This window comes from Colletotrichum fioriniae (genome assembly GCF_027942845.1).
Source record: "Colletotrichum fioriniae strain IMI 355084 chromosome Unknown scaffold_5, whole genome shotgun sequence".
Taxonomy (NCBI): Eukaryota; Fungi; Ascomycota; class Sordariomycetes; order Glomerellales; family Glomerellaceae; genus Colletotrichum; species Colletotrichum fioriniae.
The window spans coordinates 176339-202215 of NW_027076841.1; the positions used below are offsets into that span (position 1 = coordinate 176339).

Genomic DNA, 25877 nt, shown 5'->3' on the forward strand with positions numbered 1-25877 from the left:
AGGCGGCAACGGACGTCTCCTGCTCTCCAACCGTTCATCCCGAAAGCTCCTAGGTCCCCATTACCTAATTGGGCTTTCACGCAAATGTTTTATTTTTATTTTTTTAGGCGACTTTGCGGATGGCCCGTGATAGGTGCAGGGCCAGAGCATGAACGTCATCCAGTCTTTCATCTGCAGCGTCCGGAGGTCCCTGGGGGTGCCTGGTCCATGTCGTATTCTCCTGGCGCGTAGCTCGCCAAGGTTCGGGACCGCTCATTTGCGGCTAGAAGTCTATTTGATTGAATGGTGCGAGCGAGTAATGGAGCGAGGTAAGGCCGTGTCTACCAGTCTGAACAGCAGAACAAAAATGAACAAAAATGAACAATACAGGAGATGTGCGGTATGAGAAGGTCACGCTGTTCATTCCTCGTCCTTGGAATCGACTTCCCCGCAGTCTGTCGGCTTTGCAGTTGGAAGCTACGGGACTTTGGGGGGGGGGGATGATGATGTGCATCTGCGCCGACTGCAGCGGGGGACAAGAGTGAGATGGAGAAAACGCATGATGCTAGAGCGGCGCTAGTGTAAGCTTGCCCGGTGCAAGGGTAGCTTTCTGCATGGATGAGCTGTCATTGGTGGTGTCTAGGGGATGGAGGGGGGGTTGAAACAAGACTATGAAAGCGAGAGAACTGATCTAATCTTTTCTGTTCATGTTTCGTTTGTTTCTACAGTACGCATAGCAGTGGCTTCTGGATTTTTAGCATGGGATAGGACAAGGCCGGCGGGATGGGGTGCCCAACGGCCCGAATGGGTGGCTTGACCGGATGGCGGGGAAGCTGGAGGCCCCGCATCACCCCGCACCCGCTAAACAACCGGTGGCCCCCCGGTAAACCTGGTCTGGCGGCGGAGTCTCCGCAAGCTCACCATCTGATGTCTCTACTTCCTGACTTCTTCCCCGTCTTTCTCCGCCTGTTAGTGTCTGGAGTTGCTTCAACTGCTCGCTTCGGCCCTGCTTCTCCCCCGATTCAAGGCTTAGAGCCGGCAGCACTCAAGACTGTAATCGGCCGAGATGAGCATGGCCTCGGCCATATTGTCGGGAGGATCTGATGTGCCAAGCGGATGTAACTCCGATGGGTTAGGATGGAGAAGTAACCCAAGGTAGAATGGAGATCAACATTCATCGCGGATTCCAACTACTTCTCTTTAGTTTCAATAACGGATAACTTCGTCATGCTTTACTGTAAACAGTAGGCTCCCTCCTTTCTACTACTCTTACCGCTTTTATTGAAAACATCCCCGGTTGCCTTGGGACGGAGATCTTTATAGTCAAGTACTAGAAACTTGAAATGACCAGCTGCCTGCCATGGCTGGGCAAAAGAAACATGAATCGAGTAAGAATACAACATCGAAGTCGCTTCTTCACTTCTTTTACATAGCATCATTGATCTATATGCTTAGGCATCTCTCTAATATTCATTCATTAGAACCTACAAAGAACCCTCTGGTTTATGTGGAAACCAGCTTGAAATCATTCTCTTATCTCTTCCCATCAAAGCCGTCATCACTGTCTTAACAAGCCACCTTCTCCCAAGACTGACAGTGATTCTACGTGACTCCAAGAAGTTATGAAACGTTTGAGAGACCCAAGATGCTGCAAGAGACTCAAGTCTTCTCAGGATGCACACTTCGTTCGAATCATCCGACTTCTACGGATAAGACGCCTCAGTAGTGTTACAGACAATCAAGACCGTCTCTTACAGGGCAGCCTAGGTAGTACGTAGACCACTGGGCCCATGCCGTGTGCTCTCGGATTACGGCAGGTAATTATTCGAAGGCCAATCTTGACGCCTAGACACCAATCTCGGTGTTCAAGAACTTGGGTCGTTGGGATTTTAGTTTATTTCAGGCACGTAAGTGCGTATAAAATCTCACACTTTGCACATATGAACTCGGATCATATGGCCCTCCCAGGCAGCGAGGCAGCCTGGATCGATGAATGCCTCCTATATTTCCCTAGTAACTAAGCTCCACGAGAAGATGACCTGTCTTCGCAAAGATTAAGGACCTCTCTGACTGCGCTTCATGACGAGAGCATCTGCCTCCATATAGACACACTGTAACAAATCTTCCCAGAGATTGCCCTACTCGGTCCCAAGATGAAGGCACCCGCCTCTATGAAGACGAACAATAACAGATCCTCCCGCAGCGAGTCCAAACCCCCAAACTGGACTCTACGAAAAGAGCACCCGCCTCCACAAACACAAACAGAATGAGGTTCCCCCGGGGCACATCTAACTGGGACCCACGACGAGGGCACCAGCTTCCACAAAGGTAAACAACAACAAATCTTTCTCGAGCATACCCAACCTTCTCTTTCCCTTCTTCCTCACCTCAAAGAAGCTGGGTCAAACCATCAACAACTTCCACCGTCAAAGGAAATCCATCCTTCGAGTAAGTTTGAGGTATATCTATTCCCATCAGCAAGCCTTTGATATTCTGACGAGAGTTTCTCAAGCAGCATAACTTCGACTGGCGATTGCTCGAGACCTTTCGACTGTTTGTGCCAGTACGCGAGTTCATGATACCTGGATGTCCTTCTAGGGAACGACTTCCTTCGCGTCTAGCTAGGCATCATTAAGCACCAGCAGTTATCTCTCTTATCCCTCTTCCTTGCCTCCTTACCCTGGTGTTGATCGTGATTCTCGGCAACGCTTTGCTTGAGGATTGAGTATTTGTTTTTCTCGACAGAAGCCCCATCAAGTTGCTTGGCTGTCATCGAAGGACCTTCTACCAATCCTCGTCTGTGTTCATCTTCGACTTACCGAGCTTCCCGACTCTGAAGATCGATCAAGCCGAAATCATAGCCGGTAAGTTTCAGTTCGACTCACCCTTTACCTGGAGCTAACTGTTATTTAGCCAAAGCCCGTCCTCAAAGTCAACTTTGATCACGGATACCCCAGAGAATACGGGGCAAAATGGCATCTCGTGGCACTGATGAGAACGAGGGCCCTGGCGATGTTCGCCGCACTCATTCACCTGCGACTGGTCCCGTGGCCCAGGATCCCCTCGATGACTCTGGCTCTGACTCTGAGCTCGGCGAGTTGCCCAGTGATGAAGAAGAGGAGGACCTCTTTGGTTTTGGATCTCCGTCGGATGAGCTCAACGATTTTCCCGAGGACACAGAAGAGGACCTCTTTGGCCATCCAGAGGGCGCCGATGACCAAGAACTCACCGAGTCGCCTGAGGATACCGAAGAGGACCTGTCTGACTACCCTGAGGATGACGCCGAAGACCAACCCACTCGCGAGTATTACGAGCCTCTGCCCGCCCGCTTGGCTCGCGAGCACGACCGTTACCGTGTCAGAAAGAAGATTGTCCACAGCCCTGAGGACAAGCCCACAATGAAGTCAGTCCAGGGTTTTGATGGCGCTTACGACATGGAGCCTTCCGACAACTCTCAAGACCCGGCTGCGACCCCGAACAAGCCGGCTCATCATGCTGTGGAAACTCCGCGTACGGTCAAGGCTCTCCGTATCTCTGACGGAGCCCATGATGGAAAGGGCACTGGTGCGAAGAAGTCGGGTTCCGGTGTTGCCAAGGCCCTTGATTTCAATCCCAGCCCCAAGTACTACCTGGGTCTCGGCAAAAAGATGAAGGGTGACGCTAGCCCTGGGGTCGACTCTGCTATGGCCATCGACAAGCCCGACGTCGAGCGCGGCCCCTCGACTCCCCCTCTTGACCTCCGCTACGATGAGGAGGGCCACGTCCACCCGACTCCTGGTCGCCCTCGCAGCGTCAAGACAGCTCCCACGGTCATGTTCGCCGACACCGACGTCGAGGATAACTCGCCCTCCACTCGTCGTCAGAAGAATCGCGTCCGCATCGCATCAGCCTCGAAGTCCGTCCCGCTGGAGCGTCCCTCGGTTCAACCCGCTGGCCCTCGACCCCTTGGTCTCGAACCTGAGTATTACGAGCCCATCAACGCTGGTGTCCCAGCTACCCCGACCAAAACCCATCGTAAGCGAAGTCGCGATTACTTTGAAAAGACTCTCACACTCGCTGGACAAGACATGGCGAACATGAGAGACATCATGAACAAGTATGCTCTCGAAAACGACGAGAAGGTGGACGATGCGGTCACCGAGGATGGCGAGGATAGCGAGGATAATGAGGATAACGAGGATAACGGGGGTGACGAGCTGACGCCCAAGGCCTCTATCCTCAACAGCAACATGGATATTGATGTGGATTAGTCTGGGTACCGAATGGTTGCAGAAGGAAAATTGGTCTCTATTGGTCTCTCTCGGGTTGTTCTTGCTTTTATTCCCACTTGGGCATCGTGTTTCTCGAGGTTTTATCCAGGGAAGGAAGAAAAAACTGGATAGGAGGAAGGATCGAGGGCCGTCGTTGGTCGTTAGTTGGCTGATAGCCGTTTTGTGCATAACTCGCCCAAGATAGTATCGCTTACGTTAGCGCCTCAATCCTCAGTTCACTTGCAGACTTGATCCGCTTAAGCCAATATCTCATCCACCATGGGCGTCTCGCAGCAATCACACCCCCTTCTGCCCCTTCCACCCTCTCCTATCACTCACTCCAAACCCAAAACGGTACGGAGAGCAGATACATCCCACGAAGGAGACCCGTCGCACCCGCACTTAGACACACGCGCGCCAGATAAGCTCCACCCCTCAGAAGCGTCTTGTCAATCAAGGTCGCCTTTTTCTTTTGTGGCAACAGCGGCGCCGGCGCTGTCACCCCGTCCCCCGGTTCACCTCCGGGTAAAACAGAGAAGCGAAGCGAGCACGAGAGCAGAGCACCATCTCACTCACGACAGCTGCCCGCCAGTTGTGCAACCCAACCCACACCCCTCCCCCTCGAAAGCGGGCAGAAACACCAAGGGCCATGAACTTTCCCGCCTCCACCTCTAACGACTTCGCCTTCAACCCCATCCCCAGCTCCAACAACCAGTCGCAACAACAGTCCCAGCAGCAACAGGTCCAATTCTCTTCCCGCCAGCTCCAGCTACAGCAACAGCAGCAACAGCATCAGAATCAACAACAGCGGCAGCAGCAACAACACCAACAACAACAACAGCAGTTACAGCTACAACATTCCCTCCCGTCGCCGCAACTTCCTTCGCCTGCGCCGTCCGCCAACGCGCAATCCCTCTCCGCCGCCCAGCAAGCCCTCGCCCACGCGCAGTACCAGCAGTTCGTCCTCATGAACGGAATGAACGGCGGCAATGTGCCCAACGGCATGGGCGGCGTGCCCACTCCGGCCGGCCAGCAGGCCGAGCTCAACTACATTTATGGCATGGTCGAAGAGCTGAGCAGGCAGCTTACGGAGAATCGTCGCGTCACCGAGGATATCGTCTCTGGTCTTGGAAGGGTGCGCAGTCGCGCGAGGACGCAGGGAATGGGTAACGACGACCTCATTCACAACGCTGCAGACGACATTCTTGGTACGCCCTTTGCTCGCATACCCGCCTACGCGCACATGTCCCAGCTGCTGTTTTTTTTTAACTGTAGTCACTGACATACTAAACTCTCTCTTCAGCTCAAGAACAGAATCTCGACACCCTAATCTCCATCCTCTCCGAGTCTCTCGAAAAAGCGAAATACAGCCGCGACGCCAACGCGACACTCCTCAGCCAGTACGCGACAGTCTTCGCCGCAATGCTGAAGCAATTCCACGAATACAAGGCAAAGCACGTCACCGATGTCGCGGCGTGGCACCGCTCGTACCGATCCCAGCTCGCCGAAGCCCGCGCCGAGAATAGCAGACTCCGGGAACAGATCTGGGAGATGCAGGAACGCGCGGGGAAGGCCAACGAGGTGCTCCGCAACTTCCGCCGCAAGTACGACGAGGACGAGACGCGGTGGGATCGGCGCGTGGAGGACGTGGCCGCGCGCCAGGAACTTCGGTTCTGGAAGCGCATGGCCATGCCCGAAGTCAGTGACGAGGACCCTTGCTGGAGCGACGACGACGACCTCATCGACCCGGCGGAAAAGGAGCGGTTGAAGGAGCTGGAGAAGAGAGCCGCCCAAGAACAACTTTCCGGGAGCCAGCAAATGGGTGACGAGTACTCGCGTCCGCAGTCGCCGGAATCTAGCATGATGGGCGGCGTGCCGATGCAGAGAGATCTGGGTATCCCCATGGGTATGCCTGTTCCGCCACCGAGGCCCTCGAGTGCGAATTCGAGCACTGGCTCCTCTGGCCAGTGAGGCAGTACATAATGCATTTAGTACCTGTTTTATGAAGCATGCCATCGGGATTGTGGTGGCGTAAGGAGCATTCTGGGTAAAAAAGTTGCCGGCGTTGGGGATTGCTGGAAAGGAGAATCGCCTGCAAAGCAAATGGGCGATCGCATTATACCTCACGTCATGCTGGCCAAGCACCTTGGCCTTGGTCTCTGTTCACGAATACATTGATTAATGGTTTGTTGAAACGAAAGAAGACTCCTAATGAGACTGTCCCTTGTGTACTGTTACTACTGCTAGTGTTGCTATTCAACTACTAAGGAAAGCATAAGGCACGCAACTCCGACTGGCTCTCGCCGCTCAAACCCCTGACCGCTGCGGTCAGTCACCTCAACGGAACCACTGTACATCGGCGGCATATATCACTTTTCATCGCGGAGTAAGGTGACGCCCACATCGTTCGAGATAGGAACATCCTCCAACAGACGGATACCCGTCTGTACATCCATGTCATCCAATGGGACCAGCATAGGCTGCTTCACCTTCATGATTATCGACTGCCAAACCCGGTAGCCGATATACAGTATAATCGGGATCACCGTTCCAATGTTGTCGCGGATGATGGCCTGCGCATCATGGCCACCGACGGGCCAGATTGCCGTTAAGACATTTGCAGCGAGCCCTATGAAGCAAATGGCGAGACCAACCCAGCCTCCCCAGACGCCAAAGGGGCTTCTCCAGAGAAGCTGACTGGTGTCATTTCCTTGCGCTGCCCATGCCTTGCGGAAACGAATATGACTGACGCAGATGGATGCCCACGTGTAGTAGTTGCTAGCTCCCGAAAGGCTCAATAGCCAGTCAAAGATGGCGCCACCGCCGGGTGCCAGGTTGACGAAGGCAAGGAGGCCAAAAACGGACGTGATGGCGAAGGCGTATACAGGCACGCCCCATTTCACGGTGGCTCCCCACCGAGGGCCCATGCCTCTTTCGCAGATAGCTTGGAAGGCTCGGCTGGCAGCGAAGATGCTGGTGTTGGCCATTGAAATGATAGCCAAAACGATCAGGGCGTTGAAGAAGCTCGGGAGATGCTGGATGTTGGCGAGTTGTGCTGCGAGCGTGAAAGGGCTATACTTGGCTCCGTGACCGGTTGAGGCTAAGCCAGGGTCATTGGACGGGACGACGAAACCGAGCAAGAGGAGCGATATAATATAGAAGAAGAAGATGCGGCCGAACACGATCTTGGTCGCCAAAGGAAGGGCTTTCTGGGGGTTCTTGCACTCAGCCGCTGTCAGGCCCAGGAGCTCCGTGCCACCATACGACATGCCGGCGGTTCGGAATACGAGGAAGAAGCCCGATATGCCATTCTTCACCGCACCGGGATCGTGCCAGAATTTGGCTCCTGTTCCGTGTCTATGAAAGGTTAGATTGCTTCGGTCTGAATTGCGATTCAAGCAGAAGATAAGTACCGTGGATCTGATGGAACGGCACCAGTGATGATGAAGATCGCAACAAAGATGAAGACGGTGATAGCGAGGGCCTTGCCGATGCCGAGAGCGTGTTCGATTTCGCCGAACCACTTGGAGCCGAGAAATGAGGTCGCGGTCAGAACGACCAAAATTGGCGTTATCACATAGGCCGGCTGCAAGTCTGGGGCCCAGTACTTGATCTGAGCTGCGATCACCGTGAGCTCGAAAGGAAAGACAATGAGCCAGTTAAACACGAAGTTCCAGCCCATTGCGAATCCCCAGGGTTCCGATATCATGCGTCTCGAGTACTCGTAAAAGGCGCCTGCTACAGGATACGCGGCTGCGACGATACGTTAGCTTTGCACTGCTATTGCGGTCTGACATATCGATATGGGAAGGGAGTTCGGGACAGGGATGCGGAAGAACACTTACCGGCAAGTTCACCCAGGCAGCCCATGGTACATGTTACGCCGAAGCCGACGAGAGCGAAGTTGAGGACGAGAGACAGAGGTCCGCCAGAGCCGAGAGCAGCACCAGAACCGACGAAGAGACCGGCACCAATGGAACCGCCCAACGCCATGAATACCATATGCCGGATGGAAATGTTTCGCTCGAGCTTCGCGCCCTCGGCTGCGTCAATAGGATCGGATATGCCTTGGTCGCTTTGCGATCTCGTGGCCCTCATCTCCAACATCGTTGCCTCCTTTTTAGGAGCCATCATGGAGAGATTGCAAGGGAGGAAAATATAAAGAATGAGGGTAAGATGTCAAGATAAGGAAACGAATGTGGGGGAAAGAAGTGACGAGATGATGAAAAGTGAAGAGGGAACTCGGTCTATATAAAGGGAACGCAGTTTCTTCGAAGGACAGGCGTCCCGATGGAAGCAAGGAGGGGCGGGACAATAATGCTGCGGCACAAAACCACTTTGATAGGCTCATGGAAAGATGGGAGAGGACAGAGGTCCCCGACGGTCGAGCCCTCACAAGGTTTGGAAAGGGCGTTCCGGGTCTCTACGACCACGCGAGTGGCAGTTGCTCCAACACTTTCTTCCACTTGTGCTCATCTCTGCCAGCTACCTTCTGCTTCTCTATTGATAATCACACATTCAACCATCACTGAGGACGCACTCGATGCTCAACGACGAAATCTCTCGAGCAGGAGACCATAGAGAGCGCAAAAAGGCAATCCTCTCCGCTGTCTTGAGAGCCCCGAGTCGCCAGATTAGCTCCATATCGAGAGGTGCCGACAAAGGTCCTCACGCCAGTCCGCCTGGCAATGATTCTGGCGCCACGTATCTAGCGAGGCAATGATGTACAAGACTCCACCGGGTGAAGCCGAGATGTGAGCCATGAATGGTTTGTGGTTCAGAAAGTCAGAACAAGTTGTGAGTTGCCACCTCTCGACAAGCAAGCACAGGAGTTTTGAAATTAATTCATAAGTTCCAGTTTTATCAACGGAACTGATCGATCTTATATCCACCAGCTTTTTCAAAAGAAGAATCGACAATGCCAATTTGGAAAGAAATCTTGTCAACATTGTGTACCCCAATGCCAAACTCAGACCGGCCATCATCTGATATATACTTTCCTCCGGATAGCCATTCTGCATTTTGCGAGGGCTTATCTCGAAGAAGCCATCATGCTCGGTGTCCCGTGACGGAAAACATGCGGCGCAGCTGTATGATTTTACTTTTGGTTGGACCTGAAGCTCGTATACGATCGTCGCGCCACATGACATGAGTGGTTGCTTAAGAGAAAGGCGTCTCGTAGCCTCGCAACCTGGAGGACTGGCACCGCGTTGGGCCCCTCTAATGTCCAAGGTGCCTCACTGTCCACTCATTCTTGTCTGGTGGAAATGGATAACGCATCCTCGGATGGGAACACAGAAGCATTGAACTCGCCAGATGAGGTTGAAATGTCACGAACTTCTCAAGGATGAGGGATGAGCTTCCCGCGCGGCACGTGGTTTCCCGGAGAAATGATCATCCTATTCGGAGCTTCGGGCTTAAACCAGGCGACATCATTTGAAGAAGGTCACATGTCCTCATGAACCATATCCTTGAGGCAAGCCACCTGCTGGTCGACGTCCAATCGAAACCGGCATACACGCTATCATACAAGCAGAACCTTGAGTGCGAGGGAGACCATGATACTCAAGTAGGTCAGTAGCCACTTTGCTCCCGACGCTGATCGTCCTTATCGTCCTTTGACCCATTCGCTGCCCCTCCCGCGTCCTTGATGGCCTGGTCATCGCCTCTGAGCTTGGCAAAATAAGACTTGATGTCCTCTGCGCCAATTGCTTTGCCGCTCTCTGCAAATTGCTGGAAGAACGGCTTCAACTGGTCTTTCAGATGGTTATACGCCATGACGCCTTCGATTGCACGAACACGGTCTACATTGCGCAAGGCACTCTCTCCACGCTCCAGTAGGCTGCCGCTGCCATTTGTGGAGCCTCCGTGCTCCGAGTTTCCGCCATCAGACATAGGCGGCTCGTACGTTTCCTCCTCTTCCAGAAGCTGTGGGTGCGGGACCAGATTAGGGTAGCAGGACGAACATCGACATATGTTGTTGCGGAAGTCTTCTGTCATAAAGAGCGAGAACTCTTCGGCCGGTGGAGATGGAAGTGAAGCCCACCGGCATGTAGCGGACGAAGCCTCCTGAGTCTCCTGTTTGACATCCGAAGCACTGCTGTCGGGTTGATCCTCGGCTGGCTCAGATGTACCTTTCAGTCGCTTAGCCTCTGATACGTCGGCGTCATCTTCTGCCTTTCGTTTCTTGGCCGTCTCCTCCGTGCCTAATGCCTCTGCGTTCTTTTGCGTCGAGAAAACCGCTGGTAGGAATCCCTTGGCGCCCGCATACTTTTTGATCCACGGGTTGGCATTAACACACTTGTAGCATAGGAATGCTTCAAAGTCGTCCTCGCCTGGAAAGCCGGGGGGCATCGGTGGGTCTTCGTCCTCGTCCTCTACACCCTCATCATCATCCTGTTTCTTGGCGGCTGTCGCTTCGCCCACAGAGCGCGCTTCTGAATCTTCCGATATTGTGGGCAAAGTTGTGGCCTCTGTGGGTTCCTTGACAGTTGCGGGCTTCTCCTTCTTCATGCTCTCAAACCAGTTGGGCCCCATTCCAACCAAGCAGCCAGGGTGGTACCAATCTTCGCCGCAGCCGCCTGTCTCGGACGTACCCAGTCCTAAACACTGGAACATGGTGCCTTTCTGCTGGAAAGGGTCATAATCACACTCGCACGCACAGAATCTGTTTCTAAAGTTCTGATTGTACTTGTTGTTCGCGTCCGGCTCCTCCGAGTGCACTCCGCCCTTGGTGTTGGTGGTAGGGTTGATGCGCAGACTGCAGGGACTGGTAGACGGATATCTCTTAGTACCGCAGTCGCATGTGAAATTTCTCTTGGTGAATATTTCGACAAGAGTGTGTTCGCCGTGGCACTGAATAGAGCAAGCATAGCAGACTCCGGCGCCATCATAAGGGGCCTTCGATTCGGCAGGGGGAGGATTGCAGGTAAGGCAGGCGAAGACACTTTGGCGAAGGGATCCGAGAATGTTGGTGCAGCTTTCTATGCTCTGTGGAAAGTCAGGATAGCTGATCTTGTAGATAGGAGGGAGATGCGAGAAGACGAACATAGGGAAGAGCCTCGCGCGCGTCGGCTTCCAATTGCATCTGGTCCCTAATGAATCTGTGCGAAAGACAGCTGTTAGTCCAGGCCCAAGACTGGCGAATACTAAGGGATAGCGCACTCAGCAGCAGTTTGAGAGTCGGTGGATTTCTGTGACGAGAAGCTTTCGCTGCGTGTAGTCTTCGGCGCGACAACTGGGGCATCAGTGTCGCCAGCCGGAGCTGGTGGTGGAGGGGGGTCCATTGACATTGTTAAAGGTGCGCGATTCCAATTCCAGATGATTGGATTTGAGATTATCGTTGAGGGATGGCGAAGAAAATGGACGTCAAATGCGACAGAGTGGTTGATGGAGGCAGCATAAGATACGTATGGAAGCAGAACATCGAAGTAAGTGTTCCGGGTCCAGTACCATCAAGAAGTCGCGTTCGGGGAAGCTGGTACGTCAGATACGTACCCTGCACTTTCCAGCTGTCCACAATTGCCCATTTACGCGTCGTCCGTTTTGGGCAAAGCGCCACTTTACGCGCTGACCCCTGACGCGATTCCCCCTGGCGACGTGGATGGGGCCCTCTAGTAATTTCATCCCACTCCCAGTTCTCCCCGTTTCTACATTCCCCCCCTCTTCTTCACAACCGCTTTTGTCGATTCTGTCGCAAGCTTTCGCAGTCTAGAAGGATAGTCGATCAAGTTCACAACCCCTTCTTGACACACCGCCGCTATGAGGTAAGCCTCGCGATATCGCTCCCGTCAGCTCTTGCAAGAGTCGCTCCACTCTTGGGCACAAGGAAAAGACTTGATCGCTAATCGCTCGTACAGTTCTCCCCTCCGAAGCAACCCCAGCTCTGCCAACAGAGGACTGGCCACACAATCAAGTCGCAAGCGTGGTCGCACAAATGGCGACGATGGATCATCAATCGGCCCTGCTTCGAGCCCTATGCCGTCATCGCCTCCTGCTCCTTTCATGGCACATGGTGGGGACGACGACGAGGACATTGAGGACGAGGCAGAGATTCAGGATGACTTGGACGAGCTTGACGAAATGGCCGAAGACGAAGTTGACCTTTTCCGAGAGGGGTTCGAAGTAGACTACAGAGCTAGGGATGATGATGGATATGAAGGGATCGACATCGACGACGAGGGCGAATATGGAGACATGGACCTAGCCGCGAGAAGACGGCTCGAGGCCACGCTCAACCGCAGAGACCGAGAAGTCGCTCGACGCCAACGAGTCCCTGCTGCTTTCCTGCCTGGGGAAGACGACGAAGGCGACATTGACCTCTCCGCGCAGCCTCGACGCCGGCGCCATCGCTACGATGAGGACCCTGATGAAGACATGGATGCCGACATTATGGATGAAGAGCTTTCTCTCGAGGCCCTGCAGGATGTCAAGGCAGCTAGTCTGACGGAATGGGTGTCCCAACCCTTTGTGCAACGCACCATCAAGAGAGAATTCAAAGCTTTCTTGACAGAGTACACCGACGACCACGGCTCCTCTGTCTACGGAAACCGCATTCGTACCCTTGGTGAGATCAACGCTGAGTCTCTCGAAGTCTCTTACGAAGAACTCTCCACATCCAAGGCAATCCTTGCCTACTTCTTGGCCAACGCACCCTCTGAGATGCTCAAGCTCTTCGATGAGGTTGCCATGGACGTCGTACTCCTTCACTACCCCGACTACGAGCGTATTCACTCCGAAATCCACGTCCGCATTTTCGACCTTCCCGTTCACTACACCCTGAGACAGCTTCGTCAATCACACCTGAACTGTTTAGTCCGTGTCAGCGGAGTCGTCACGAAGAGAACCGGCGTCTTCCCTCAGCTCAAGTATGTCAAATTCGATTGCACCAAGTGCGGTGTCACACTCGGCCCATTCCAACAAGAAGCCAACACCGAGGTCAAAGTCTCGTACTGCCAAGCCTGCCAGTCTAGAGGCCCGTTCACACTGAACTCTGAGAAGACGGTCTACCGCAACTACCAGAAGCTTACACTTCAGGAGTCGCCCGGCACAGTCCCGGCAGGTCGCTTGCCTCGCCACCGAGATGTCATCCTTCTTTGGGACCTCATCGACAAGGCCAAGCCTGGTGAAGAGATTGAGGTGACTGGTGTTTACAGAAACAACTACGACGCTCAGTTGAACAACAGAAACGGGTTCCCTGTTTTCGCCACTATCCTGGAAGCAAACAATGTTGTCAAGTCCCACGACCAGCTTGCAGGGTTCCGCATGACTGAAGAGGATGAGAACGAGATCCGCAAGTTGTCTCGCGAACCCGGCATCATCGAGAAGATCATTAACTCCATGGCGCCGAGCATCTACGGCCACAATGATATCAAGACTGCCGTGGCTCTGTCCTTGTTTGGAGGTGTTGCCAAAGTAGGACGAGGCTCTCACCAGGTCCGTGGAGACATCAATGTTCTGTTGCTGGGTGATCCCGGTACGGCGAAGTCTCAAGTTCTCAAGTATGTGGAAAAGACGGCCCATCGAGCCGTTTTTGCTACGGGACAGGGAGCCAGTGCCGTTGGTTTGACAGCCAGTGTTCGCAGAGACCCTTTGACGAGCGAGTGGACTCTCGAAGGTGGCGCTTTGGTGCTTGCCGACAAGGGTACCTGCCTGATTGACGAATTCGACAAGATGAATGACCAGGACAGGACGTCGATCCACGAAGCCATGGAGCAACAGACTATTTCCATCTCCAAGGCCGGTATCGTCACGACTCTTCAGGCGCGCTGCGGTATCATTGCTGCAGCCAATCCTATTGGTGGGCGGTACAACTCAACGATCCCCTTCTCCGCCAACGTCGAACTCACAGAGCCCATCTTGTCTCGTTTCGACATTCTTTGCGTCGTCCGGGATACAGTTGAGCCTGAAGAGGACGAGCGTCTTGCTCGCTTCATTGTTGGCTCTCACAGCCGCAGTCACCCATCGACATCACAGCCCGGTGAGGATTCGATGGATGTTGAGCACGAGTCAGAGAACCAGGAGACGCAAGCAGAATCGCAAAGGAAGGAGGGTGAGATCCCTCAGGAACTTCTCCGCAAGTACATTTTATACGCGCGCGATCGCGTGAGTCCCAAGTTGTACAACATGGACGAAGACAAGGTCGCGCGTCTGTTCGCCGATATGAGAAGAGAATCCCTGGCAACTGGCGCGTATCCCATCACGGTAAGTTTTTTTTTCCGATTGATGACCCGATACAACAAATCAACTAACGTCACTACAGGTGCGTCATCTCGAAGCCATTATCCGTATCAGCGAGGCCTTCGCAAAGATGAGACTTTCGGAGTACTGCAAGGCGGAAGACATTGACAGAGCCATTGCCGTAACTGTCGAAAGTTTCGTTGGAAGCCAGAAGGTCAGCTGCAAGAAGGCATTGGCACGCGCATTCGCCAAGTACACACTGAACAAGCCTGGTTCCCAAAGGAGGGCTGGCGCTGGAAGTCAAGCGTCGAGACGAGCGGGTGCAGTCCGAGCTTAAGCTGCTGATTCTATTTTGAGAGCTATGATGTTGTGCATTTAATCACCATGGGCGGACCTTTACGTGTACTGGCACGGCAGGCTGGCGGCGATCGGCGCAGAGGCCAGGCGCATGTGTCCTGGGGAGGGTGTTTGATAGATGATATCAGGATTTTGTAAGCAGTGGCTTCTTTCTTTCATGGTCACGGAGTAATGAAAAAACAAACGAGTTGAAAAGGTTCCCACGTGTAGGCACTGCGCCGCACGATCTGGTGGAAGAGGGCAGCAAATCGTTGATCGTCTGTAATCTGATAGCTATCTTGAAGCGGTGACAAGAGGAATATACCAAGACCCTTAATCGAAAGGTACACTACAGCAAGCGGTGGGCGAATTAGCTTGATTAGGACGATTCCGCCGCGGTGGGATGGTCCAAATTAGAAACAACATGGAGGAGTATGCGGCATCATGCAGGTGACGAGAACGTGTGGTGCACGACTTGGAAGTTGGATCACGAACGGCAAGCCGCAGCCACACAGCCTCGCTCTATCACCCTCCATCGAGCAGCTCCTGCATCGTACGCTACATGAGCTCAAACCGTTGGATGAGCGCAAGTTGGGAGGATGTGGGGGGCATGTTCTTTGAACACATTGTTACACTCGAACCATGTGCGTCATGTTCGTCTCCCTTGCATCGGCCTCGTCTCTAGAAAAAGAAGAGTCTGACAAGGTTCCACGACTCCAACCAACAAAGCCAAGCCTTCATTCCGGGATGCGGCCACCCTGGGCGACCCGACCAACAGTTTCTCCATTGTTGGCTTCATCCACGCCGCGATCCAGACTTGCCACCTCCCGGACATTATGCAGGTTTGGGCGGCGGTGACCCTCGCTTCTTCCGCTTGTAGCCCTCTCGAACCCCCCTTCTCTCCGTCAGCTCATGCACGGTTGCTTGAGAAAGCTAGCCTTCTTTTTTGCTCAGCAAACAACCCCTGACCGAGCTCCGTCATGTTAGGTGAGAGCGAGAATAACCTCTGCCATAGAGGATCATCATACGTCTCCGAGGATCCGCGCCGGCTTCTTGCATCTGCTACCTTGATTCCCTGCGAGTCTGAAGCAGTGATCTTCAACACGACAGGCGTGGTTGGCCAGCGGGATGGAGTTGACAGCAATTACCAGTCGAGGCTCTCACATATGAAGAAATCTTCTGCCTCGTCGATCGCACCTGCCTTTTCGACCGAAGCCGCAAGCTGAGGTTGGTTTAATCTCACGAAGAACCAGCTGCAGAGAAGCCTCTCTCCCCCTTCCAACTAATACATTTTGTTTCAAGTTTCAACTGCTTCCTCATATCTCTCCCTGTTTCCGCCTTCCGTCTCACAGACATCACAAGGTCTCATACGCACCATTCTATTCTTTTTCTGCGTGCCAATTTTGGTCTCCCTGTGCACCCATTTGCGGTCCGCGTCCCAGAAGGGTCCCCCTTTGAACTCTGTCAAGCTCCTGTCGCAGGAAACGTAACTAGACGACGACAAACGGCTCAAACACCCAGTTAACAATATCTCCAAAACACGTCCTCACGAGTCTCCTGTAGCACACTCTGATTTGTTTGCGCCGTGTCACGTCTTGTGCTACTCAACAAGAAGACTGTACGCGAGGCAATCACGGCTCCGACGGAAGTTAGCATCCGTCACGCCTGGACGTCTGGGCGATCACCTTCACCACTTGTTTCTCGGAAAAAGCATTACTCGACTCACTATCGGCAAAGACGACGTACCCTCAATTGGAACCGGCCCTTTACCACAGGGGCCAAGGACCCATCTTCCGTATTCTCCAAAGATTTCGTCATCAGAAATCAGACGGCTCCGCCGATCTTTTGAGACGGAACCACCGCCCTTTTTCATGTCTTATCACCAGTCTTTAATGTTTGCCCTGTAGTGACACCAAGCCCTTGATAATCCTTGGTACCCACTCATCATGGGAGAGACCGATCGTAGTCGTGTCCCTCTCTCCGTAGACCCCATCCCTGAGTCGGAGAAGACTCACCTGCTCGGCCCGGAAAGACAGGATGGCAACTCTTCGTTTTCAACCCCAGACAACTTTCTTTCATCCTCAACTCCCCGAAAGAATGGCTACGAGCCAATGACACCTGGTGTCGACATGGACCTTTCGACCCTCAACGGCGCCGCACATAACCAGAGTACCGCCCCATCTCAACTTGACAAATCGAGCTTCTACGGAAGAGACCCCTTTGGCATCTCAGTGGAAGGTGCTATCAACCAAATCTCATTCGCACGTGTCCCCGTCGGTTCGAAAAGCAGCTCGCCTGCCACACCACGTTCCAACAAAGGCCTTCTGGGCACACCAAAGCCTGGACCTGCATCACCACGAACAGAACGCCGCGCCGTACCGTTGTCACCCGAATCAGACCAGGACATTATCTCGCCTCTGCAGTCACCTTGGTCGTCTCCAGACGGGAAACGCAGAGCAAATTCAAAAGGCAAAACATCAATGGCGTGGGACGATCCGCCAAAGTCTTCAAAGCCATGGCCTCTCATAGAGGCCGAGGAAATGGGTGACCTAGGTCAAGCGACTCCAGGTAAGGATGAGAGTCGGCAACAGGTCAGGCCACTTCAATCGACGTCTGGTCAAAGTTCGACGAGACGGGATGAGAATTCTCTTGAAGAGCCTGATCCAATGGATGACGAGGAGGCCTTGTATAAGAGATTCAGTAAGCCGTACTCTGTACATCTGATCCATGTTGAGTGACTACTAATACACACTCGAGGCCGTCCTCCGACTTACTGTGACTCGCGGAACGATGTGCACAGGAAGCAGCATAACTGGCTCTCGGTGTCCATCTTGATTCTGTCGTTCTACTCCACAGGACTGAGCTGCCTCTGGCTCGTTGTGGCTATTTTACAACCACGCTGGGGTCCTCAAATCTCATCAAGCGGTGGTATTCTCCCGTCGACAGCGTCTTTGGTATGCGCAATGTTTGCCAAGACGATTGAAATATCTTTCGTGACTGTGTTTGTCACCTTTATCGGCCAGGTATTGACACGTCGCGCATTTGTGAGGAGGTCAGAGGGCATGACCTTGGCTGAGATGACGATGAGGAACTGGGTTATTGTGAGTTGAGATTGCGTCTTGCTGCCGGATAATTTTAACATTGAGTAGCAACCTGGATTCCTTATCACGCACTGGGAGACGCTGCCGTATGCCGGTATGACCATTCTAGGAGTAGTTTCTCTCGTTGCAACCATTGCTTCAACGTTTTACACGACTGCGTCAGACGCCATGATCACCCCAAAGCTTAAATTTGGCGATTGGGAAACCAAGACATTGAGCGGCTATGTTTTGGCGTCCTACATGAACCCGCCTTTTGCGCGTGAAACCTGCCCGACACCACTACGAGAAAGTGACCCATTGGGTGTTGATATTGCTGGGAATGCTTGCCTCGAAGTGCAATATGCCGGTCAATGTACGTCAAGGTCCTTCCAATGAAAGCTTCTTGTTTAAGTGATACTGACAACTTGTGTGAAGCATATCGCAACTTGGTTTCGTTCCTAGGTGATTGGGAAGCCATCAATCGCAATGGAACAAGTGCTGCTGTTGATGTTCGACACCGCCCCGTAGGAACGTCGTTGCTGTACGACAACACAACGCTCACCTCTGCTTGGATTGAGACGACCCATAGCAACACGACTGAACAACACGAGCGCTTCAACAGGATCATCAACAATGTGACGCTCGCAATGCCCCATCCGAGTGTTTACGATGCAGCAACAAATCCAGTCAACAAGATTCTTCAGCCGAATGACTTGTCGGGTGTTGGAGAGTACGGCATCAGAGCGAGCGTGGTCTCTCCCGCACTGAACGTCATGTGTGTCAACATGTCTCCCGAGGAATTGGAGCCACTGGTCTATACAGAGTGGCCCATAGGCAAGGTGTTGTACGACGACACGACAGTTCCAGGACAGAGAACCGGAAAACCGGACTGGGAGAAGTATGTTCCCGGCGTTTCGGAAACGGAGTGGCTGAATCGAACTTCGGTAGATGGCATCTTTCGCTGGGGCGAGGACTATGGGCGACGGCCGCCAGTGTTCCCGCTTGTAAGTGATCTCGGTGAGCAAATAGAAGAAGAAAGGGCTGACAGCAACCGACAGTACCCTGCGGACTACAACATGATAACCAACACATCGGTAGAGAGTGACGCCATATACATCCTCACAAAGTCGGCGTCTATTGCAGATTATACCCTTTGTGAGATGAGATCATGGGTGTCACCCAACTGCTCAACCCACTTCAACATCTCGGGCACAGCAGGAGCGCATATGCAAGTACATTGCGATGACCCCGATGATACAGACAGCTACACCAATGTCCACACAGAAGTCACGGAATCCACCCCCGTGACGGACTGGAGGGCAAGGAACCCCCAACACCCCCTTCTCATCGTCACTTACTTACCTTTGTCTCTATGTAGAATATTGCGGATCAATGGCGTCTGTCAATGGACATCAACGGCGGAGCCCAAAACAACAACGCCTCCAACGCCCGCATTCTTACCCAATTCGTCCTCCAAGAGCCACAGCTCAACCCCCTCCTCCCTTCGATAGCCGAAGCCCTCGCCGTCTACGCCTCGTCAACCCTCATCATCGGCGGTCTCAACACCCCTTTTGAACACTACTGGCGCCACGAAAAGATGCAGCTCGGCGCGCCGGGCAGCCTGGACCCCTTCAACGCCTCGATCCGCACGCAGGAGTACACGTCGGGCCACAGTGCCGAGTGGCAAAAGTGCTTCTACCTCGTCCTCGCCCTCGTCTTCGTCATCAACGTCATCTGCCTCGCCTACCTCCTCTCCCGGTCCGGCCTGGTGACAGACTTCACGGAGCCGCAGAACCTGTTTGCGCTGGCCGTCAACTCGCCGCCGAGCGAGCAGCTCAAGGGCAGCTGCGGCGGCGGGCCGGTCAAGAGGGATCTGGTTGTGCCATGGCGGGTTGGGTACACGAGCGGTGCGAATCACTACTTTTTCGAAGAGGCTAACGACAGGCCGTGGCGCGGCAAATATTCTAAGCAGGGCTTGTCTGCTGACACGGGGTACAATGGACAGGAGCGGAGTAGTTATAAGAGGCTGAGCACGAGGAATACATGGTTCTAAGCGGAGGTCTGCTGGCTGTGCTGGCTTTAATAATGTGTCTTGGCATATGGTCTTTTGGATACGAATAAAGTAAAAGGGCTGGAGGTAATGTGTTTTCATGTAGGATACCTTGGTTTGGATAGTGGCAGCCTGGACGGGCAACTCTTTTTGCCTGTAGTAGTTTCAAATGATTGAGCGAAGCACCTTTGCTTCAGACAATTGCCACCTGAGTATCCATACGACCATGTCCATCTGTCGTTCATTGAGATGTATACTCCGTACCGGAATAGGACTCTGCAACTCAGTCGTCACAACTTGTTATTTTCAGTGAGTCTTGGCGGTTTAGTATTTGCCTTCAGGGCCTGTGCTCATCGCCCCTCCACATACTCTGCACTCACCTTGGAGTTTTAGAGTCTCAGTCGTTTGCAGTCTTGAATTGGAGCTGTCACCTCCCGGCATGAAGCGCAAATTTGGGCGGCATTAATCGCACGCGCCCACCGGGGCCGACAAGGTGGTTCCCGGCAATCGCCCGGCGGCGTTCGAGAAAAGGAGGCTGTGCAAAACGTCCTCCAAACTTGAGGTGGAAGGTTTCCCTCAATCCTCCTGAAGCCTGTATTCGTAGGTCACCAGTCATGATTTGGCCAACTGGCATTTCTCGGCGAAGAAATGCCTTACCACCCGGCCGCCCCTTCCCCCCCCCCTTTTTATCATTTACTATGTACAATCTATGGGTCTGTAGTAGTTAGTGTAGAAACTCTCAGAGATTCCTTGGTTCTGTGATGATCACTAGCAGCCTCGCCGCCCATCCTGTTGCTCATGCGGGACTAGCGATTGTGGCTTATCCTCACCTCTTCATCTCCACGCCAAGCATTCTCGATCAATCAAAACCACGGACATGAACGGGGGAGGAGGAAGCTAACAAATACACAGCAATGCTTGGGGTATACGCGCCAAACTCTAAAAAGATTGTACAGCAAGCACAGCATTCAGCGCTCAGGGCACGGTACTCGGTACAGAGAAACCCAGGGCAACGAAGAAGGAACATATCGAACAAATAATCCTTCGACGCTTGCAGCGGCATCTGTGCGAATCGAGCAGCAGCGGCAGCAGTCACCACGTTTGGTTGCCTTCTGTTTTGATTTCTTGGCATCAAAGCATCGCCCGTGGCTTCTTTTTTTTCTCAACTCTCACCTTGACATCTACTTGGCCAGCAAGGCAAGTCAGGTACGGATACATGTACGGATATTAAAGGTATCTGAAGTTATCCACCAATTTGCCTCTCGCCTCGCTTCCCTTTCCTGCCTTATCCACAATTATTTCGTCGCTGCCAAGTACGGATATCTCACCCTGCAGCTGGCTGTAGATCTCTCTGCATCAGCTGCATCATCTACCTACCTCATCCGTTCTTTCTGCTATCTGCGAATATTCGTCCTTACTTCACACACGTAGAGAGACTTGGTTGCATCTCGTGCACCGCCTACCGCATCAACTCCAACCTCTTCTCATCAGTCACAATACCCAGGCCCTTGGTCTTGGCATCCGCATAGCGATATTGGCATCCCATCACACTCAATCAGCCCGCGGTTGCGAGGCACTCTTTTCATTCCAGATTTATACCAGTCGGCTCGGCATCTCGCCCGCACCCAAACGACAAAGGAGGTCCAAGAGCTTTGTTCAATTGAATCATCCGTACAACACGATTCCTTGCCCCAATCTTGTACGGACACCTACAAGAAACAGAAGAACGAGGGGGAGGCAAAGGGGGGCCAAGCTAAACCGGACCGCCACCAAAGCAATTCCGCTTGCAACATTCCTTTCCCCGCCCAATCTCTCTCCCTTTATTGAGGAATGCCAGCCCTTTAACTTTGGCATCATCAACATCTGCGTCCCGGCTCTTGCGATTGAGAACAAGCCGACCGGGGCCAAAAAGAGCGTCTGACATTTGACACGGATTCAAGTCTCACTTCTCGTCTGGCAATTCCGAGCCCGAGAGAGTAAGATAAGCTCCGCTTGAAGTACCAATCGAGTAAGGGAAAATGCGTACGTATCTATACCGCCATCTATTCCTGAGGTTCTCTGTCATGCGCTTCTCTCGGTACCTATTCTAACAGCCAGCTAGCTTACTACGCCAGAACCAAAGGCCGGACCCAGGAAATCCCGCCCGACGGCAGCCGGTCTCCCCTTCCGGCCTCCGGAGCCCGGTCACCGCTGCCGCCCCGGACACCTCTCGGTGAGTCTCCGGCGTTCAGCCCTACCCACTTGCCTAATCCTACCTTTTTGCCATCTTCTCTTCTTCCCGGTCCTCCACTTATTTCTTCCACCTACACCCACGCACTCGCGTTGATGTCCCCACCACCTCACCCACCGAATCAGTCCATCATATAACCTTTCTTGCATGCTCTAGCATGTATCTCTTTTATTTCTCGAGGACTACCACGAAATCTCATGCTGACAAAGGACAAAAGGCCGGCCATCTTCCCGGTCATTACCAGACCTAAGTGCTGATGTGCGAAATGCTCTCTCAGCACCAAAGCACGACGACGTCAACTACCGCCACAGCTTCTGGACCCGCTGCCGCTGCTGCCGTCGTTCACGGAGCGCCATCGATCTGCTCCGTCGGATTGTTCTCGTGCCGCTAGCCGACTTATTCTGGTTCCTCGAGGAAGCAGCTGAGTCTGTGCCGCCCGTCATTCCGGCGCTCATCGCTTGCATATTCCTGTTGGTGGCACTGCCTATGCTGATTGCATGGGATTTTCTCTGAGCGAGCGGTTGTGTATTTAAATGAGGTAATGCTTGACACACTTTTGATTGCGTGTGCGCCTGCAACAGAAGACTTTAAGAGGGCTATCAAAGACAGCATGGAATGGAGGTGGGAGACCGTGTGCTACGATAGACTGTACCGACTGACTTTTTTTATTACCATGGCGCAACGACGAGCGAACGGATGAAACCCGGGACATACCCAGATTTTGTATTTCTATATTTTTCTACATAGATATAGCACAGTAAACACGCCTCTGTGCTCGTAAACCATTATTGTACTAGCTGGGAATCATGAACAGGACTTCGTGTCTCGTCAAATACTATCGTAACAAATGTCAAAGGGGTTAATCAACCCCCCAAACATGGGCATACTCGCCGCGTCCGCAGGCCAGTGCCAGATCCTCGTAATCTCCTCCATCAACTCCTTATTCGCCGCTTCTGCGCTCCCGACGCCACCGCCAGCAGCAGCAGCCGGAGTAGTGGTAGTAGTCACGCCGCCATCCTCTGCTCGAACGCGACTCTCGTACCAGTCCTTGATCCACCTCATCTTGCCAATCAAGTCCTCGCACATGGAGCCCCTCGCATCGATCTCGCTCCCTCCATTGATGTCGTCCCAGTCGAATTCAAGGGTATTGTATGCCCTACCACAATCACTCCCACCACCAGTAGCACCGCCGCCTACCCCGCGAACCCACGTCTCCTCCTTTAGCCGGCCCATCCTCTCCCTACCCACCTGCAGCACCCGCCCAAGAAACGCAACCAGGTTCTCGCAGATTTCGGCAAACTTGACATCCGTGCGGGCGCGGGAGAGGTCCCACCCCGGGACGCCGTGGAGGATCAGCAGGCGCGTGGTGACGGCGAGGACGCCTTGGGCCAGACCCATGCTGACGGAGGTGCGGTAGACGTAGGCTTCTGGGGGTAGGGCGAGTGTTGCGTCAAAGTAGGCTTTTGCTTCGGAGAGGGCTGCTTGGAAGTAGGTTGTGCGGTTGAGGGTGGTTGTGGTCGTGGTGGAGTTGGTGGTGGTATTTTGGAAGGCCGCTGGGGAGTATAGAGATGATGGTGATGAGGAGGAGAAGGGGGATTTTGTTGCTGGTTCGTAGAGTTGGACTAGGAGGGCTTTGTGTTGGAGGTTGAGGTATGCTGTTGTGGAGTATTAGTCTTGTGTTTACTTTATTCTCTTCATCTCTGATAAGGGGGGTTCCACATATGGTCGTCATGAAACTTTGAAAGAAAAGAAGGGGAAGAGAAGGAAATAATTTACCATAATAAGAATCCCGCGGATCAAGGCCCTCCAAGACATCTTGCACTTCCGCGCGGATCCTCCCCACCTCCTCCTCGAACCCGACCCCCATCCCCTACCCATTCCGCGCTCGCAATCCATCACGGGACCGAACCCGTCGGTGAGCCGCGCAGAGATGGCAGCCATCTTGAACATCCTCGCCGCCATACGGTCTTCCAGGCTCCCTGACGCGGCCAGGTTCTCGTAGCAGATATCTAGATACCCGAGGCTTTGCCCCTGAGAAGAAGAAGAAGAGTTTGAAAAAGACGTACGCCCGCCGCCATCTGAGCCGAGACAGTGTAGGAGGGGATTCTGCTTGCGGGCGAACTGCGCGCAGTTGGACGTGACGACGCAAAAGAGTCCGAGAAAGGTGCGCTGCTCCTCGAGGGTGTGGTGTTCTGTGGCGCTGAGGGTTGCCTTGTTGGTGAAGCAATCTTCTGGTTCTTGTCGCTGTTGTTGCTGCTGCTGCTGCTGCCATTGTTGTTGGTAGGGGTGTTGGTAAGGGTATTGGTAAGGGTGTTGTTGAGAACCTCCCGGGCGGCAGGGAGAGGGTTGAAGGAGGGAGCGCGGGGGTTTGGTGATGCCCAGGCTGTGGGCGTAGCCTAGGGCCGTGTATACTAGGCGGGTGATTTGCTTGTCGAACCAGTATCTGCATTCTGCCCTGTTTTATCACATAAAATGTCAGTGGCAAGCTTCTTTTGGGGTTTGTCTTCAACAAGAGACCCCGGCAGACGCCGGTGAGGGAACATGACATAAAGTTAAAGAGCGGCGGCAGAAGATAGAGGGGGGGGGGGGTTAAATACTAACCACAGGATGATAACCAACATCCCCTGCAACAAATCCAAACCCCCTTCCTCCTCGAGCATCATCCGCGCCCCCATCTCAGCCAACAGCTCGCGGTGCATCGCTTCAGCCCTCGCCTTCCCCGCCGGCGCGGCGGCGAGCATGATGGCGCGGAACAGGAATGGCTTCTCGCGCGCGAGCCTCTGAGGGGACCCCGAGCCCGGTTCCACCGAGGGCCCGTCGACCTGGATAAAGGGGAAGTTGGGGACAAAGTTTGTGCGAAAGTCGGCGAGGACATTGGATGCTTGGGACCAGGTTAGGCCCAGGGGCGGTTTTATTGTCGTTGTCGTTGTTATGACCAAGGATGAGGACGAGGGTGAGGAAGAAGAGGAGGAGGAGGAGGAGTGGTGGTAGGAGGGGAGGTTGTGGGCTACGGGGCCTGGTTGATGTCTTTGGATTAGGGGTGCTGGGTGTGAGTCTGGGTGTGGGTGTGAGTGTGAGTGAGAGGGAGGTGAGGAGGTTGAGGGGGTTGAGGTCGAGGTCTCTGCTGAGGGTGTCGATGCTGCTGGGGACTTTTCTGGTGTTACGAGGTGGGCTATTTGCTGTTCTAGTGTTGCAACGCGACTGTGATGCTCATGTTAGTAGAGTTCTGAGGTCAGGGCCGTTGTTTTCCCGAGATGCCACTATCCCCAAGGGTGCGTTCACATCCAACTTATCAAAACTTTGGCGAACGAGATTAGGAACCCATGAGGGACAACACTTACTTGACCAGAGGTTTGATCTGCCGCGTCCTCCTGATACCCCTCGTCTTGGCCGAGCAGTCAATCTTGAGCCGCTCACATCTAAAACCCCGTCACACCACGTCAGTTCCAGTGTTACATGGGGTTTCCAACTCTTAAAGATGGAATTTCTTCACCACGCCTTGTCGAGGCAGTGAAAGGAAGCACTTACCGGTCGCAGAGGTGCCGACGGGCATTCTCCTCGCGGAAGTTACAGCGGGCCTTGGCCCGGGTACACGGCGCGCAGGCGCGCAGGCGGCGCGGGGGGCTGTCGGGTCTCGGGGGCGGTGGTTGTGGGTCCATTGCGAGGGTATCGTAGATTTTAATTCCTAGTTCTGGATATGGTTGGAGGTTGTGGTCCGATATCCCTTGCTTGGCTCCTCTTGAATGATATAGATTGGCGGCGGAGGGTGACGT

General features: G+C 53.5%; 7 protein-coding genes across 7 annotated transcripts; 4 read left to right on the top strand and 3 right to left on the bottom strand.

The window, feature by feature from the left end:
- Positions 1-2951: 2951 nt before the first annotated feature.
- On the top strand, positions 2952-4229 carry N0V96_004798 (uncharacterized protein; the record flags this gene model as incomplete). The annotated part of the gene is made up of 1 exon (XM_065757225.1): positions 2952-4229. One exon carries the CDS (start codon positions 2952-2954, stop codon positions 4227-4229), a length of 1278 nt encoding a protein of 425 aa, XP_065613994.1.
- A 649-nt stretch (positions 4230-4878) lies between these two features.
- N0V96_004799 (uncharacterized protein) lies at positions 4879-6200 on the top strand (the record flags this gene model as incomplete). Its single annotated transcript, XM_053194898.1, has 2 exons — positions 4879-5437; positions 5533-6200. 2 exons carry the CDS (start codon positions 4879-4881, stop codon positions 6198-6200), a joined length of 1227 nt encoding a protein of 408 aa, XP_053047778.1.
- Positions 6201-6598: 398 nt separating this feature from the next.
- N0V96_004800 (uncharacterized protein) lies at positions 6599-8360 on the bottom strand (the record flags this gene model as incomplete). The annotated part of the gene is made up of 3 exons (XM_053194897.1): positions 6599-7586; positions 7643-7982; positions 8075-8360. 3 exons carry the CDS (start codon positions 8358-8360, stop codon positions 6599-6601), a joined length of 1614 nt encoding a protein of 537 aa, XP_053047777.1.
- Positions 8361-9803: 1443 nt separating this feature from the next.
- On the bottom strand, positions 9804-11279 carry N0V96_004801 (uncharacterized protein; the record flags this gene model as incomplete). The annotated part of the gene is made up of 1 exon (XM_053194896.1): positions 9804-11279. The coding sequence occupies one exon, from the start codon at positions 11277-11279 to the stop codon at positions 9804-9806; it is 1476 nt and encodes a 491-aa protein (XP_053047776.1).
- A 711-nt stretch (positions 11280-11990) lies between these two features.
- MCM2 (MCM DNA helicase complex subunit) lies at positions 11991-14745 on the top strand (the record flags this gene model as incomplete). The annotated part of the gene is made up of 3 exons (XM_053194895.2): positions 11991-11995; positions 12089-14432; positions 14491-14745. 3 exons carry the CDS (start codon positions 11991-11993, stop codon positions 14743-14745), a joined length of 2604 nt encoding a protein of 867 aa, XP_053047775.1.
- Positions 14746-19050: 4305 nt separating this feature from the next.
- On the top strand, positions 19051-19877 carry N0V96_004803 (uncharacterized protein; the record flags this gene model as incomplete). Its single annotated transcript, XM_065757226.1, has 2 exons — positions 19051-19056; positions 19203-19877. 2 exons carry the CDS (start codon positions 19051-19053, stop codon positions 19875-19877), a joined length of 681 nt encoding a protein of 226 aa, XP_065613995.1.
- Positions 19878-22932: 3055 nt separating this feature from the next.
- On the bottom strand, positions 22933-25763 carry N0V96_004804 (uncharacterized protein; the record flags this gene model as incomplete). The annotated part of the gene is made up of 6 exons (XM_065757227.1): positions 22933-23759; positions 23979-24113; positions 24171-24559; positions 24724-24926; positions 25451-25523; positions 25633-25763. The coding sequence occupies 6 exons, from the start codon at positions 25761-25763 to the stop codon at positions 22933-22935; spliced, it is 1758 nt and encodes a 585-aa protein (XP_065613996.1).
- Between the last annotated feature and the right edge of the window lie 114 nt (positions 25764-25877).